The following is a 17945-nucleotide window of genomic DNA, read 5'->3' as shown; positions in this document are numbered from 1 at the left end:
TAATCTAGTAATTCTAAATTTTAAGGAGAATTAAAGAAAAAATCAAGTTAAGAAATAAATTCCAAAAGAAATGTGAAATTATAAATTTGTTTAGGACTTTTATCCCAGATATATATCATTGTTACAAACTTTTTAAAATACAATTTTTTGATAAACTTTAAATTCTGTAACCGTTGCGACCTTAAATATAATTTTAATTTTTTCATTTAAAGTTAAAATTAGTTTTTTTTATAATGAAATTAGTTTGAAGTTTAATCAACTGTAAATTGCAAACAACTGCCCTAAAATCCCTCCTCGGCTCCTCGTATCTTTGCTAGGTGGCCGCCGCAGTACTCAGGCCATCTCTCTCTCTCTCTCTCACCATTTTAGATAGAGAGAGAAAACCCATAAACCCAAAAATTTTGTAAACACAAAACGATGTCAGCAAAGTGGCGAGCTTTACAACACAGACATCGTTATACATACAGTGCCGTTATATTCCCTCAATATTACGTACAAAACTTAAATCAAACATCTTCCAGTCATGTTTCTAACTGTAAGTCTTTTTACTCTCACTTGAATCAATTAGTCTCACTTAACTCTACTTATGCTCAGCTTGCCCATGTTAAAAAGCTAGCTCAATCTTTCTCAGAATTGATTGCATCATCAAATAGTGATAAAGATGGTAACTTCGTGTCTGTTGCTTCAAGATTTTACATGGAAATACTTTTTCTTGAAAATTCTTTGCCTTTACATAAGACTTTACTTGGGGTTCTGGGGAAAGTTAAGAATTTTCATGGTGTTATTGGGGAGTGTTTTAGAGTGCTCTGTGAGGAGTATGGTGGGGAGAATGGGAAAGGGAGGAGGTTTTGCGTGTCGAGGAGTGTTTTGTCTGTGATGGGTTCGCCCAAGTTGGGGTATTTGGCGGGGGTTGTGGAGGAATGTGGGGTTTTGGTGGGGTTGGATATTGTGTCGGGTTTGAAAGGTGTGATCTTGGAGACTATTGACGGGTCTAGGCCTTCGCCTATTGTTATGGAACAATGTCAAGAGAGTTTGTCTTGTATGTACTACTTGCTTCAGAAGTTTCCCTCCAAGTTTAGTGACGGTGCCGAAGTGAAGGATGAAAATGGGGTTTTGGAGATGATTGTGACTGTAATTTTGAGTCTTTTGAAATCATCCGCGTTTTCGAGGGATTGCTTGGTTGCAGCTGGTGTCAGCTTTTGTGCTGCTTTACAAGTGTGTCTTAAGCCTGATGAGCTTGGTTTGGCCATAGTTCGAGGAATATTTTGTGAGAATTTTGATTATGGTTCTGATAGTGAATTGATAGATGTGACTAAGAAGATTGCATATGAGGGGAATTTGTTTACTGAAATCGATGAATTTCCCATTTTAAATAGAATTTGCTTGATAAGAGGAATACTTACAGCTGTCTCAAGAACAGTACTGAATACACCGTTTGTTGTACCCAAGGATGGGTCGACGAGTTTTCATACAATTCTTTATGATGGGATTTTACCAGAATTGTGCAACTACTGTGAGAATCCCATTGATAGTCATTTCAACTTCCATGCATTGACAGTAATGCAAATCTGTTTACAGCAGGTAAAAACATGTATACAAGCTAATCCCAGTGAACTGACTGAAAATGATGACCTGATTTCAGAAGAGATGGGAACTAGAATTTTGAGGATCATATGGAATAATCTAGAAGATACACTAAGTCAAACAGTGAAGCAAGTTCATCTTATATTTGATCTCTTTTTAGACATTCAGTCCAGCCTTAATTGGGCTGAGGGTAGTGATAGAATCAAAAAATTCCTGCGCAACATTGCGTCTGACCTCCTTCGTCTGGGTCCACGTTGCAAGGGAAGATATGTTCCTCTAGCTTCCCTGACCAGAAGGTTGGGAGCAATGACTATTTTAGATATCAATCCTGACCTGTTGTTTGAAACATCAAGAGCGTATGTTGATGATGATGTCTGCTGTGCTGTCACTGCATTTTTGAAGTGTTTTCTCGAGTGCTTACGTGATGAGTGTTGGAGTAAATATGGTGTGGAAAGTGGGTATATAAGATATAGATCTCATTGCTTGCATCCATTTTTGTATGGACTTGCTTCTGGAATTCCAAAGCTCCGCTCAAATCTAAACACCTATGCTTTACCAGTGTTGCTTGAAGTAGATGTGGATAGCATCTTTCCCATGCTATCAATTTCGGTTGGTCAATGTGGAGAAAGCGACAAGCTGCTCTTTCCTGACCTCGATATTGCACATAGGAAACTTACAGTTGAACAACAAGTAGCTGTTTTAATTTCAATACTCAAGGTCTCTCGTTCACTTGCTTTGATAGAAGGGGATATAGATTGGTGTGAGTACACATCAGTATCCCAGGAAGACTTTGCTAAGAAGACTGAAAAAGATAATCGCTATGCCACCGTGTGTGTGAAGGGTATAAGTATCAAATTCCTGGTGACGTGGCTGATATTGGCTCTGACTCATGTTGATGAGTCACTCCGTGTAGATGCAGCAGAATCTTTGTTTTTAAACCCAAAGACATCAAGCCTGCCATCCTCTTTGGAGCTTAGCCTGATGAAAGAAGCAGTGCTATTAAATATGAGGTGTTGCTCAACGGCATTTCAGATGAAGTTGACTAGCTTGTTTAGGAAATTCTTTTCTCGAGTTCGAACAGCACTGGAAAGACAATTAAAGCAGGGAATATGGCGACCTGTTGCATCAAAAGATAATAAAGATATCTATCCTTGCAAAACAATTGATAAATCTGTGACTGATAGAGCAGAGGATCTTTTCCAATTTATGAAGTGGTTGGGTAACTTCTTATATTTCTCAGTTTATCCTTCGGCACCATATGAGCGGAAAATAATGGCAATGGATCTTATGTTGATAATGAACAATGCTTGGTCTATTGTGCTTCCTTTGCAAGATCAGTGTGATCCCACCTCTTCTGAAACAGTTCTTAGTCCTTACAGTAAAGCATTTACTTCACCTGAATCTACCTTGCTCTTAGTTGGTTCAATAGTTGACAGCTGGGATCGGCTGAGAGAGAATTCCTTCCGCATATTGTTGCACTTCCCTTCTCCACTTCCTGGAATTTCATCTCCAGAGATGATCCGGAGAGTGATTATATGGGCCAAGAAATTAGTTTGCAGTCCACGTGTTAGGGAAAGTGATGCTGGAGCTTTGACGATGCGGCTTATGTTTAAAATATATGTTTTGGAGCTCGGGTGGATTATAAAGGTCTCATCCAATCTAGTTTATTTCCATCCACGGTCCGAACTACTCAATGGGGATAATCTAAATGGTACATGTAGCTCTGCTACAATAGAATATGTAAACTCTCTGATTGACTGGTTGCGTGTTGTTGTGGAGGTTGGAGAGAAGGACCTTTCTGAAGCTTGCAAGAATAGCTTTGTTCATGGGATACTTCTTACTCTTCGTTATACATTTGAGGAATTGGATTGGAACTCCAGTGTAGTTTTATGTAATCTCCCTGAGATGAAGCATGCACTGGAGAAGCTCTTAGACCTAGTAATGCGGATAACCACATTGGCTCTTTGGGTGGTTTCAGCAGATGCTTTGCACTTGCCTGAGGACATGGATGAGATGATGGATGATGATGTTCTTTTGTTGGATGCTTCTGTGGAGATGGATGTAGCTGTCAATGTGTTAGAAAACGAGGTTAAAAACCCAGAACTGACGAGGGTTGTTGGTCCATCCGAACAGATTGTAATGGTTGGCTGCTGGCTCGCAATGAAGGAGGTATTTTAATGGCTCTCTAGTTCCAAAATGCATCATTTATGACATTGTATTTCTTTGTTAATGAAGATCAATTTTGGTTATCTGAACTTGGAAAAATATTTCAAGTCTAGTTCATGAAATAAAATATATTTCCTATTTAAACATTTGATGATTTGTAAATAAGTTTTCATGCATCATTTATATATTGTCAAAGAAGAGATCTTTTTATCCCCTTATAATTAGAGTGATTGATTTTCTGGACAGGTGAGCCTCCTGCTGGGAACCATCATAAGGAAAATTCCATTACTTACTTCCGATATGTCAAAGTCAGTGGTGCCAGTTTATGATGACACTGATGCTGTAGAAGTGACTTCTTATGTCATGCTTGATTTGAAGCAATTGGAAAGGATTGGAAACCATTTTCTGGATGTCCTTCTAAAAATGAAGCATAATGGAGCTATTGACAAGACAAGAGCGGGATTTACTGCTCTTTGCAACCGTCTGCTTTGTTCAAACGATCCAAGGTATATATTTCCTGGTATTTCAATTTGTGAATGGATGCATTGTTTCATGCCTATATAAATTTTAAATGAATAACAAATGAGCAATACACGTACTGATCCATCCCATAAGTAAATCTGTGTAACCAGAAAAAAATAATCAGGATGATGATAATATCATCAAGTGAAATGTTGTGTTTCATGTCATTCCACAATCATGATCTTTCCTAGCATGTTCACATTCTATTTCTTCCATAACACTTATTAGGCAACCTAGCAATTGTATTTGTTAGATTCATTTCCATAACACTTATTAGGCAACCTAGCAATTGTCCTTCCACAATCATGATCTTTGTTTCCTGTAATTTGCTTTATTTTAGCACTGTTTTCTGATTTGTTATCTCAATTCTGTTACTACATTTGCTAACCCAGTTTCTTTGTTTTCACTAGATTAGTTGAATAGATATTCAATGAAGATTGATCTATGAAAATAAAATATAATAATTGGTGCGCTGTATAATAATATTATAACCTGGAAACTGAACATAAAAGGTGAGGCCAACATAACTAAAAATATTGATCCTACTTTTCAGACTTGTCAAATTAACGGAATCTTGGATGGAGCAACTAATGGAAAGAATAGTCGCCAAGGGACAAACCGTAGATGACTTACTACGGAGAAGTGCAGGTATTCCTGCTGCATTCATTGCTTTTTTTCTCTCGGAACCAGAAGGTACCCCAAAGAGGCTCCTCCCTAGGGCATTAAGGTGGCTAATAGACATAGCTAAGAGACCTTTGCTTGATGAAGATGAAGCAGAGCCTTCTGCTAGCAACACAAACAACTATTCTCTAGAAGAGTCTTGCCAAAAAACTTCATCCACAGAGCCATCTCACTTATGTGAAAATGACAGAATTTCAAAGAAGCGTGATGAAGGTGTAATTCCCACTGTGCATGCCTTCAATGTCCTGAAAGCTGCTTTCAATGACACCAATTTAGCGACTGATACATCAGGTTTCAGTGCTGAAGCTTTGATCACCTCAATACGTTCTTTCTCTTCTTCGTACTGGGAGGTCAGAAATAGTGCATGCCTCGCATTCACTGCCTTGATTCGCCGCATGATTGGATTTCTGAATGTACACGTGCGAGCATCTGGAAGGCGAGCAATAACTGGACTGGAATTTTTTCATAGGTAGGCTCTGCTAGTCAAATATTTACGTCGTATATTCTTTTGGTATGTTCATATTGTTTCTTAGTTCACATTTAGGTAGCTGCTTGAAATCTGCAGCATAAGCTAGATCAATTGTGAAAAATTTGTTCCAAATTTTAAACTGGAGATTCTAGTTTCTACACTGTACCATGGTTTGAGATCTTCTGAGTTTTTACACAATTAATAATTAAGAAGTTATTATCTTCTTTTAGATGTCATGTTATAGGGCATTAATAGGAAAATTGATAACTTGCAGGAACTTTAGTATATAGTTTTTCCTGTTTCTTGCAGTTGAAATGAGCATGTATACTCTATAACTGATATGAAGTATAAGGTGTCCTGAACATGTTGCGTGAATATTACAGCCAGTTTAAACTGAAATTCTACCTGAATAGGGAAATTTTCTTTACTCCAAAACATAAACTAAGAAAGTTTGTCGAGTGTGAGTTTGTTATCTATTTTCTGCTATTGACAATATCGCCTAGTTGGGCATATGCAGAGTGCTGGGCCTTGTAGGAGATTTTCTGCTTTGGAAGATAGTAGAATTTATTTTTGACGTGTTTTGTAAACTTGCAAAGTGGAGGGAATTTATAAAGAAGGTAGATGATAAATGGAAACAATCTGAAATGAGTGACAGCGGTTGATGTGGAACAATACTTGAGTTATTTTTTTGGTGAAGAATGAAAGGGGAGTAGTAGACTAGGTGATATTTTCCTAAAATTTTCACTAACCTAGGGTTTTTGTGTGCAGTGGTGAGGGAAATACATAATTTAAACACCCAATAAATCAACAGTTGTTAATGTAGAACCCAGGAGCATAAGTGAAACCTATACTAATAATCAACAACTATAGTTGGTAGGAAGTAGGAACACAAACCTGTCAGCTAGACACAAGAAACATCGAGCTGAGCCTATGAACTGCACCACTTTCTCTCTCTCTCTCTACACACACACACATATGTGTATGTTTATATGTATAATTTTATTACACTAACATCATTTGGTTTTTTCTTTTATGAAGGTATCCGTCATTGCACCCGTTTTTAATTGGTGAACTGAAAGTTGCAACTAGGCTGCTTAGTGGTAGTTCCGGAGATTTAGGATCCAACTTGGCTAGTGTTGTGCATCCAAGCTTGTGGCCAATGCTTATTCTTTTGTCTCGTCTTAAGCCTTCTCCTGTGACAAGTGAAATTGATGATCCACTTGACCCTTTCCTATTTATGCCATTTATAAGGAGGTGCTCGACTCAAAGCAATTTACGTGTTCGTGTTCTTGCAGCAAAATCTTTAATGGGTCTGATATCTGATGACAAGTTGCCAACAGTGCTGCTCAATATTGCCTCTGAACTACCTCGTATAGGGAACCAAATGGTTGTTTCTCCGGACTCATTTGTTTCTTCCAACGTAACAAGTGGAACTGATTCTTTTTCATGTAATTCAGTTCATGGTATGCTGTTACAGCTGAGCTCCCTGTTGGATAACAATTGTAGAAATCTAACTGACTTTTCAAAAAGAGATCAGATACTTTATGACCTGATTCAAGTTCTGGAATTGTGTTCTTGGATCGGAAACCCTAGATTATGTCGTTGTCCTCTCCTCAATGAATGTTTCCTAAGGGTTTTAGATAATATGCTCAGTATTGCAAGGACATGGCATACAAGCCAAAGCATGGGAGCTATCTGGAAGCTCCTTTGGGAGTTATCTTCACAGTGTTTAGATTCGAATGCATCTCGTGGGGTGTCTTATTATGATCCAACCAGTGCAGAACTACGCAAACAGGCATCATTTTCTTATTTTAATTGTGTTTTTCAGGCATCCAAAGATCCCCCTGAAGATGATATTAAGATGCCAAACATGAGATCTCCACCATCGATATCCATGTCAATTGTTGGATCTAAAATGGATGATGCTTGTTTTGCTGACTTCCATAAGAGACTGATATCCTCCATGTCAGATGAATCATATGAAGTACGAATTGCAACATTTAAATGGCTTCTTCAGTTCCTTAAGGCCTCAGAATTTGCTAGTGAGCCAAGTGCACTGTCTTCTTACCATAGTAGCATAATAAACTGGACAAATGCTAATCTCCATGCAACACTGATGAATCTTTTAGCAGGGGAGAAGAATCGTAGATGTATCTATTACATTCTGAAAAATCTTTTCACTTGGAATTCACTCAAATATCGGAAATTAAACTGTCAACAATGCATGGGCATGACATTTGCTGGTAATATGGACACTAATTCATTGTTCCGGTTTTGGGACAAGTTGGTTGATTTATGCAAGCAAACAAGGCATGCAAAGACTCGAGAAACTCTCGTCTGTTGTATGGGAACATGTGTAAAGAGGTTTGCGAATATGGTTACAAATACTCTTCTACAGAACGTAGTTAAAAAATCAGTTGATCTTATTGAGGCTGATCAATGTGAAAGTGTGTCCTACTTATATGGTTGCATAAGTTATTACATCAACATAATCGAACAGTACAGTGACTCATCACAGCCTGTTAACATGCGGAGAGCAGCTTCAGAATCGATTATTGCATCTGGATTGCTGGATCAAGCTGTCCTTGTTGGTCCATGGGTCTGTAACAAGCAAATTCTGGTAGATCAGTGTCCTGAGTTCGAAATAAGAGATGCTACCAACATATATGCTCATAAAATATTAAGTCTATGGTTGACATGCATAACTCTTCTGGAGGATGAGGATATCGGCCTCAGAAGCAAGCTTGCCATGGAAGTCCAGAAATCCTGTACTTCAACAACCTCGGATAGAAACTTTCAGGCTACAGAGGTACCAAGCCAAGTGGACAAAGTAATTCATTTATGTTTTGATCATCTGTCCTCTGTTTTTGGTCACTGGCTCAACTACTTTAGTTATCTAGCTCAGTGGACTCTGAAATCAGCAAATAATGTTGTCGGATCTCAAGGGGATCTTGTTAAACGAGTTTTTGACAAAGAGATTGACAACCACCATGAAGAGAAGTTGTTAATATGCCAGATTTGTTGTTTCCATTTAGAGAAGCTTCCAGTTTTAAAACCTTCGGCTACAGGTTTCTCTGAGATGGCAAGTTTTTTGCAAGACTGGAGAATGAAATTTGGTCAACAGTTGATAATATATACCAACACTTATATCGGCAATCATGGAGGAACTGAGTGGATTGGTGGTGTTGGTAACCACAAGGATGCATTTTTGCCTGTATATGTGAACCTACTTGCATTTTATTCCTTATCAAAATGCATATTCACCGGTGATTATTCGGACAAAGTGTCCCTTCTATCCGAACTTGAAGAACTTGGAGGGGCTATTAAACCATTTCTCAGCAATCCCTTTATAAGTAATCTGTATTCTTTGGTGGTCAAGTCCCATGAACACATGATCGGTGCAAATGTCGGCTCTTTTTATGAAAGGGAAGATGATTCCCTCTGGGTAGGTTTTGATCCTTACTTCTTAATAAGGTGAAGAATAGTAATACATTTGACATGGTATACTAGGATGGTCTAATGCTTGTTTACTGCGATTCATGTTATATCTATATTATATTTACCATTTTTCATTTTTTAGTAGAATTCATCATATTCTTAAAATAAAGATTTACACAAGTACTGTAACTTTCCCTGCCTCCGATCTAATATACACTGTGATGCACTGGCCCTAAGGTATGTCATATATTCATTCAGTATGTCCAAGACTCCAAATGCTTTTGGCACCAACCGAGAAAAGATTAATTATCAATTAATTGATAAGAAAAAGACTATAATTGGCTTGAACTCGATTTTGGACTTGATCTTTCATGTAGTATAATTAATAAAAATATTTTAGCTTACCCAGAAGCAGAATGTTGGGGTTTTTTTCTTGATTCAATGTTTCGTTAGATTACATAAATCGGACTTTTAAATAATTTTATTTTAAATATCAAACAGTAATCATGTTAAGAATTATATGTATAGCACACTGGGAGAATTTACTAATTCAGACGTTATCTCAGAAGATTCAAGTAACCACCATAACAGTACGAATACATAACAAATTATAGCAGAAATAAATGTTTCCTGCCACTGCAGTTCTCTGCCAATGTTACAGTCTCTGCAATGGGGTGCAAGGAGTCCAAATTGTATGCTATAGTCTCTGCAATGCTATCCAGTTTCTACAACATTGTGCGTGATACTATTTTTAGACAGGAAAATACCATTCAATATGCAATATATCAGCTCAGCAATTAGTAATATGAAAAAAGTACCTGGACAGAAATCACATGAAACGCAGGAATTCGGAGGGTCGCTACTTGGCCATAACTGTTAAATTCAATAGGTCTTCTGGCACAAATTATCTAAATTCAGGGTTATACATGATAATTATACTAGAAAGTTTGATTTAAGTGGAATACGGATTATCTTGAGACATTTAGCAAGAACCGAAACTTTACATAATTATTTTAATCTTCCTCGAACCCTGATAAGAACATCTGAATAAGAGAGTATTGAACATCATGAGAATTCAGCTGTCATCCTCCTCATCACCTTCTTCATCATCGTCGTCCTCGTCGCCATCTTCCTGATAAGTAGACATACCAGTATACGATAGACAATTAGTTTTTGATGAAATGCAAATGCGCCTCTAAAGTTATTAGATTTGTGTTTGGGAACATGTATTTCATTTCAAATGACATAATTTGAGTTGTCATATCAAATTCTCAAGTTTATACTTCAGATTTGAGTATCTTGGATTTTAAATGAAATCCACATCCCAATTTTTTAGTTTCTTATCTGAACATGTCATTTGATTAAATCCAAAATTTTAAATGAAATCTATGCGATATATGATCTATGTTTATACAAGTGGGGCAAGTATTATAAGCACAAAAAACCAATCTTTTCGTTCATTCAATCTTGAGAAGGTAGTCCTGACGATAAATAAATAAATAAATAAATAAAATACTTGAGAATGTAGTGATAGGTAAATGTGACATTATTTAAATTGTATTATATATGAACAGGCATGTTTTTGTAAAACCAATATTAAAGAAGTTTATGCAAAATCATGAATCTACATGTCAGAAACTTAATGTATAGTCTGATAAAAGTATCCTTTATTTACCTCATCGTCATCCTCATCTCCATCAGACTCTTCTTCATCAGCTTCCTGTGTAAACAAAATAAATATTAGAAAAGAATGCAAGCAAAGGAGGACAGAAAGGATAACTGCAATCTGAATGGAAATATATGTAATCAGCAACTTTGACTGGATAGTATACATTGTTAAAATATTTGAGAGGATTGGGCCACAGTTCTTCTTTAATCACCTCAGCAACCTGCAGTTTGGAGGTGAGAAAACTAAATGTTAGAGGACTAAAAGAAAGGGGGGCAAAAAAAAATTCTCTGCTTTGAAATGAACATGAACAATGATCAGAATAAGAGATAAGTGGCTAAAATTATGCACATGCCTCAATGCTGGATATAGGAATGCCATCATATTATATATAGCTTTACAGTTTACACCGTAGAACACATCTTTGGGAATGTTAAGTGAAAATGTTTTACAGGAGTACTTATGCTAAAGATGTGGATATATACAAGTAATACACTCTCATATTCTATTTGTAAGTTAAATCAGATTATACAAGTTTGATCTGCCTGATTAAATGGGTATCTTAGCCTTAGCCCCGTCTCCAACAGAAACATATAAACAGATATATATACTTTCTGACACGCCACTGCCACCAAATTTGCACGAGCTGATCTACGTCATCTAACTAAGTTGAAAAAACATACTACTGCCGGAAGCCTCGCTAGTGTCTAGATGTCTCGTAAGGAGCGAGGGCCACACACCGACTTTTGGGATGTTTCTTCTATTTTTCGGATGTCTCTGAGCTGTCTGCTTCCCAGTAGCCTATTCATGCAACTTTTACGTGCTAACCAGGTGTTTTTGGAACTGTCTGGTCATTAAACAGTTATGGCGGGTGTTTTTCTTCCCCTCTGACTAGATATTAGTTATTGTTATTGATTCTCAAAGGTCTGAGTATTTATATGGAGCCTGTAAGATTAATTTTATTGTGAGTTTACGAGTTGGAAGTCGGATTTACTTAGCTCTTGGATAGGGTATGTAGTTTATGGTATTTTCCTCTGCAGATTTCGGGACTGGGTATTAAAATTATTGGTCAGAGTTAGACATCATTTTTAAAGTATGGGAGATTCTTGTGCCCGATTACACATAATGATACAGGACAAAAAAAAAAAAGAACTTGCTGAAACAATGCCAAAAACAAAGAAATTACGTACCTCGTCATGAAATCCCTCAACAGTATCTTTCTGTTGAGTTTCACGGAACCAAGTAAAAAAGCTGTATAAATCAAATTTCAATATGAGTCAGGAACATGTTAATAGGCCATACTGAAAAGCATGATTATGCACATAGCTGCTGCTTCTAATTAGAGCTTTGAAAGTTTATCAGCAAAACAAACTATAAACAATATATCAATATGTCTTCTTCCATGTGAACTATGGAACTAAAAAGTAAAGCATTCCCCTTTCATTGTTGACCAAAAAGACTTTAAATCTTTCTTATGTTTATCATCATTTATATCATAAAAACAGCACGGCCAACATTGAACTTTATAATTTTAGTAAACTTTAAAAAAGAAATTGCAGTGTAAACCGTACCTCTCATCAACAGGTAGCCGTTTGTTTTCTTTCTTCTCGTGTGCATCTCCATTAGCAATCTCCTTCATATTCAGACTCCTAGTTTAGTAGTGACATTTTGACATACAAAAAAGAAAAAGAAGAAAAAAATTGCTACTACCATGCCTTCCTTCCACCTAATGGCTGTACCGGTTATCTTTGTCGTTCCTTCGTCACTAAACGCAAAGGTTTTTGTGAGCTTTGTATCTTCAAAGTAAGGGTTTGCCTTGAAGTTCTGAGAGTCAATAATAGGATATTTTAAAAAAAAATAAACCAAGCAGTCACAGATTTGAACAGCTTTTGCTACATATTCAATAATTGACAGAAGCAAATAAAGAAGAGAAAATTACAAAGGTAATAGAGTATCCCAACTTCACGTCTTTAAAGTCTTCCACCTCAATAGAATCCAGGTACTTGAATACCTAGTGAAGGAAGGAATGGCATATTTAAGATAGTCATACCCACTAAATGTCATCTGAATACAACATACCATGACCAACATAATACAACAATGATAATATATGATGGAAACAAAGAAAATATCAAAATACATTTAATTCATACAAGCAAGGTTATCACGGCGCCAAGTCAAGCCTCGGCGCCCGAGTACCTTGGAATCGACTAGTCCACAAGTCGCCTGACAGTCGTAAAAAGTCGAAAAGTCATTCATATACATATTTTTACTAGATTTAATAAATATAATATAGTTGAACACACATCAGTTTATAATTCGAATCATAAGTAAAAGATAATAAGCAACAGTGAGATGTACAGGATGTAGTAGATTGTTAGTTCACATGTAAAGTGAAGCCAGAAAGCAGTGAGAAAGGAAGGAAATAATAATGTAAAGTTGGAATATACAAAGATTAGTAACATATTGTTATGTTGAAACTGATATAAAGATTACGTAGCCGGAACAGGTAATCAGGGCCTATACGTCGATGACAAGTCTATTAGTCGGACCTGATGTAGCCGCCCAAAGCCTTATCTTTCTTTTTAGAACAAAATCACATAACATTTTGCCTGAAAAACACTACTTCTCAAGTTTCTAGTCGGACCAGGTTGGGTAAAACCCATAGTCATCACGCTAAATGAGTCGCAACTCACTTTTTCTATAGAACGACTGGTCGAATAGTCACCGACTAGTCGTCGACTTGATAACAGTGCATACAAGGATGTCAACAATCTGATATTTCTAGATATTTAATTCCTAATTGATCCAATAAACCAATTGAAATTTTTTAACATGTTTTATACCTTTTGGTCTTCCTCAATTAAAAGTTCACCAAGTGCGGGATGGCTCTGGAACTGCATGATGAAAAAGCAGAGTCACACAGATGAATAATTATGAAAGTTTAACATTATAGCTCAATCTCAAGTATCAAAGTTGCTAAAAGAATAAATGAATGACTCACAGCAGTCAGCCAAAAATCAGGAATACGTTTAATAATCTCGCTGCGTCTGGCATAAACAGGTCTCTTTATTTCATTATATTTCTGCTCAATCTCTAAAACCTTGTCGCTGGCTTCTTCATTGACCTGTATAGATAAACTTTACATCAAACACACACTTCAACTGACACATCTGTGATACTGTCATCCATCTATCAACACAAGAAAAAGTAACGTACATCTATCAGACATGCCTTTGCATGGTAAATTTGTCAGGAAGATATCTAATTCCCAATCATATCAAATGTGGGATATTATTATGTAAGTCCAGAGTGATCGTAAGTGAAACAGGTGTACATGCTTGTTCGATAGTCAAATTCTTACAATAAAAAGTACTTCGGATACTAGGAGTGTGCTACAAAAGTTAAGCAACTAAAATATGGTGGCCTGGTCTGAATCATGGGTAAGGTTAACATTGAAAAGCAACTTCGTACACATATAACATACAAGATTTCAGTATTTACAAAATGAAAATACACATCCAGACAACATAAGCGCTTAAATTAATTACGAGTGTAACTGCAGTGCCGGAAACAATTAAATCACATTACATTTAACTCTGAAACTTGTATGTAGGTTCTAATCAGAGAAAGAAGCATAAGCTATTGATTTGATGATGACAGAAAGAAAGCCGGTTCATGTAACTTCAAGGACAAAAAAGGTTATAAAGAGTTCAATGTGACAAGGGACAAAGAATTTTATTATAAGCCAATGTCTGTTTTCCCATATTCAAATAGACACAGTTGTTCTCTTCTGAGTTGATGCTGTTTTTTTCTGAACAAAAAACCTCTCATGTCACTGTTAAGTAAATAATTTTATACTTTCTTTTCACTTCAGTGTTCTACTTACTCTTCTAAAATTATGATCCCTGGTTATACCATGGTCAAATTTTGACTGGTTCATTGAGGCTAAGTACAAACTACAAAATAATAAGTATAATCTAGTCGGATGGGTTTTATTTTAATAATCAGCTGATCTGGTGATTCTAGTCGAATATGATGTTGCCATCATTCTAAATATACAAGGAAATAAGATGGATGTAAATCTTATTTGTGTATGAGCATAAGAATGACCCTTGGTAAAGAGGAAAGGGGGAGGAGCATAGGCACTAGGGGGCCATCAATCAATCCTCGACATAAACTTTAAATAGTCCAACTCACTATGTGAGAATTAATCTTTCTTTCAAAAAATAAAGCACACCATCTTCCATAGTCGATGGTATACCAATAAGAACAACATACATGCAGATAAAGGAAGGCAGCTAAAATAAGAATCAAATGAACTTGGAAGTTCAGCTCTGGCTTTGGGTTATGCTTAGGTAAATTAATAAGTGGACATGTATGTACGGTGTAAGGGATATCGTTTTGCACTTTTAAGCTAGTATTGCAACCTATTGACTAAAAGCCCTATAAATCCTTCTGATGTGTGGAAACTCAAAAACATGCAGCCTAGACGTGGTCTTCATAGAGCAAAACTAAGCAGTTGATGCAGGTTATAATTAAATTCAGTTGACTATGCTCTACTAGTGTCCACATCGAGTTAAATGAATTGAACTTTAGAAATATACATCAAGTTAAACTCATGTTGCATGTTCACTTTTCTTTTTTGCTAATACATTTTTCCTAATTTTAAGAAGGTTTAGCTACAATACTCTCAAACCTTCCAAATGCCAAATTTCTACAAAGATATCATAGCAGTACGACTACAATCTTCTTGCAACTTTCTAGTCACCATCTTCCGAAAAATACAAAACGCCAATATCCAACACCAAAATCAAGCCAGCAAAAACTAAAGTAACACACCAACTAAACATATTCCCATTGAACGAACTCAAACATCAATTATAAAGACCTAATCACTCGTGCACAGTTTTTGCATAAATGTGAAGCCATGTACTATTATTTACGCGGTTATCTGTATAGAAGTCTAAACTGAACAATATATATTCTTCGAAAACAGGCAGATCATTAATAATAAAAAAAAACATACACTAAAATTAGAGGCATAAGTGAGGGATCATTCACATACATTCAAAACACACACACAATTGAACTCGAGAATTTTATTAATTTATCGAAATAGAAAAGAGGGGAGTAGACAAGTACCTTATCGAGCTGGTCTTGAAGCTCCTGGAGATTTTCAATGGAGGCAAGGAGCTGTTGGTCAATGTGATCGGAAGCTTCTTCAACCTTCGATTTCTTCGCGCCACGCTCATCAGCTACCATCTTGCTCTGCCCCTCTCACTTAAACCCTAACTCGCCACTTTAATTAATTAACTAATAAGAGGATGAAACAAAAATAAAATTAGTTTGTTTGCAATTTATATAGGTAGTGACGTGTTGAGTATTGACTGATCAAGTGAGATCATAGGGTGTATCTACTTCTACTTCCGGCACATATTCATTACGGATTACTTCGATGATGTTCCGAATATTTGGGGATAAAAAAATAATTATTATTTATATATTTAATCAAAAATATTTTTTTCCTTCAAAAAAAATATTTTTTTGAAAATATTTATTTTGATTGTATTTGATTGCAAATCATAAAAAATAGTATATCCAATTATTATTAATTACACACAGTATTTTAATAAATATTTTCAAGAAATAATATAATTATAAGAAAATAAAAAGTATAAAGTATAAAGTGGAAAAAAAGAAATTATCTTTTGGATAAATCACTTAACTTTGTAACAAAATTCTAATTTACGAAATTCTTATCAAGAAACTATCCTGTCTTGTGTCCATTCTTTCCTCAAATCTCATGTCCAAATTAAAGCCCAATCCACCAAGAATACACCCTGGTTCGCATTCAAAGGAAAAAAAAAACTCAAAACCATGAATTTAAGCAATGCAGCTCAGCAATCGTATCATCAACATAACAAAACGCACTCACATGCAACTACAACAATCAAAACAAAACAATTTCTGTAGACAAACTCGACCACATCACACAGATCCAAGGAAATGACTGGCCAAAGATTACAAAAACTTGTTGACAAGACCACAACATAAAAACCCTGTGCTGGTTATTTTTGGTGGCGTTGGCGAGAAATCGCTGAACAATTTTGTTTTTATTTTATGCCTTGTCAGCTGAGATGAGATAGCAAGCCAAAAAAGTGTGCGCTGAAAATTTTAAATGCTTACATTTACGTCCCCAACCTCTCGACTCGTCGTTCCCTGCTCTTTATCAAGCCTTATATACGCCGCGAGTATTTATAAATGGCATCATGTAACCCAAGTAGCTAACTAGCAAAACTCCATAATTTACATGGCTTATAGTCATCAGGCAAAGACATATATATATAATGCGTAGGATCATTTCACTGAAGACCGGCCGGGACAGGTCACAATTCAATGATAGCAACATACAGAACATAAGTATACAACAAGGGGTTGATAACGTTGCGAGTAGTAGCGTGTATAGGGGTAGAGCATGATTCGGTATAAAACTGAAACCGGAATTATATACCTTTAGTTATAAGGATCGAAAACCAAAACTGTAACCTAACCGACTGTTTGCTTTCTGTTTAAGAAAAACCTCATTTCTATTGTTATTGGTTTGATTTTGGTTTCAAATCGAAAATAAATAAAACTTTAATCCGAATTAAGGAAAGTGTAAGAAATTTTAAGTGGATACACACATAATTATAAGCATATTATTATTGTCGAATTTTCTATAGTGTGCCAAGGGCACACAATAGTCACTAACATCAATGAGAATACTAGCTTTTGATTAGTGCATGGATAATAAATGTAAATGGCCCTCCTGCATTCACATCAATTCCACCAATCAAAACAAGCTATTTTCATGAAAATTGGTGGGCACACAATTAAAAAGACCGTATTATTGTAACATCTCACATCGAAGTTAAAGAGTATTTAGACCCTGGACAAATAAATAACTAATATATGATAATTTGCTCGCACTTTTGGGTTCATGTGCTCAAATGAATATGCACAACACACTATATGCAGAACAAGCAGAATATATACACTTTATTTTATTATTATTAATCATTTAATCATAATAATAAGGTCGATTTGTATTTAAAATCAGAACCGGATCATTTAAAATATTCGATTTCGATTCAGTCCAACTTTGGATGAATTGATTTTTATCGATTCGGGTTTCATCCTTAGCAGGTCGCGGCTGCATGCAGATGTCTGCTACTGCTAGAGTTTTAGTACTTTTGGTCAAAGTTACCAACTCTTCCCCTTCTGCTTGTTCACTTCCCACAGTTCTATTATGCCACAAGCTTGGCACAGCTCGATCTACGCCATACTTGTCGCTCCACTGGTCCACTTCAACTTTAATGTGAATTATTTGTGTAGCATAATAGTAGTACTTTTCTCTAACAACAGTTCAACAGCTAG

At 36.1% G+C, this 17945-nt stretch overlaps 2 protein-coding genes across 2 annotated transcripts; one reads left to right on the top strand and one right to left on the bottom strand.

Moving 5' to 3' along the window:
- Positions 1-282: 282 nt before the first annotated feature.
- On the top strand, positions 283-9001 carry LOC108227387 (uncharacterized). The gene is made up of 4 exons (XM_017402501.2): positions 283-3753; positions 3997-4256; positions 4826-5422; positions 6461-9001. Exons 1-4 carry the CDS (start codon positions 418-420, stop codon positions 8898-8900), a joined length of 6633 nt encoding a protein of 2210 aa, XP_017257990.1. The 5' UTR covers positions 283-417; the 3' UTR covers positions 8901-9001.
- Positions 9002-9707: 706 nt separating this feature from the next.
- On the bottom strand, positions 9708-15998 carry LOC108224842 (NAP1-related protein 2). The gene is made up of 10 exons (XM_017399576.2): positions 15672-15998; positions 13531-13653; positions 13373-13423; positions 12466-12537; positions 12237-12350; positions 12098-12159; positions 11717-11777; positions 10693-10749; positions 10536-10580; positions 9708-9992 (listed from the first exon to the last, which is right to left on the bottom strand). The coding sequence occupies exons 1-10, from the start codon at positions 15789-15791 to the stop codon at positions 9936-9938; spliced, it is 762 nt and encodes a 253-aa protein (XP_017255065.1). The 5' UTR covers positions 15792-15998; the 3' UTR covers positions 9708-9935.
- Positions 15999-17945: the final 1947 nt, after the last annotated feature.

Source organism: Daucus carota, chromosome 6 (genome assembly GCF_001625215.2).
Source record: "Daucus carota subsp. sativus chromosome 6, DH1 v3.0, whole genome shotgun sequence".
NCBI lineage: Eukaryota > Viridiplantae > Streptophyta > Magnoliopsida > Apiales > Apiaceae > Daucus > Daucus carota.
Note: the sequence above shows the minus strand (reverse complement) of the source record. Positions and strands in the feature narration are given on the sequence as shown.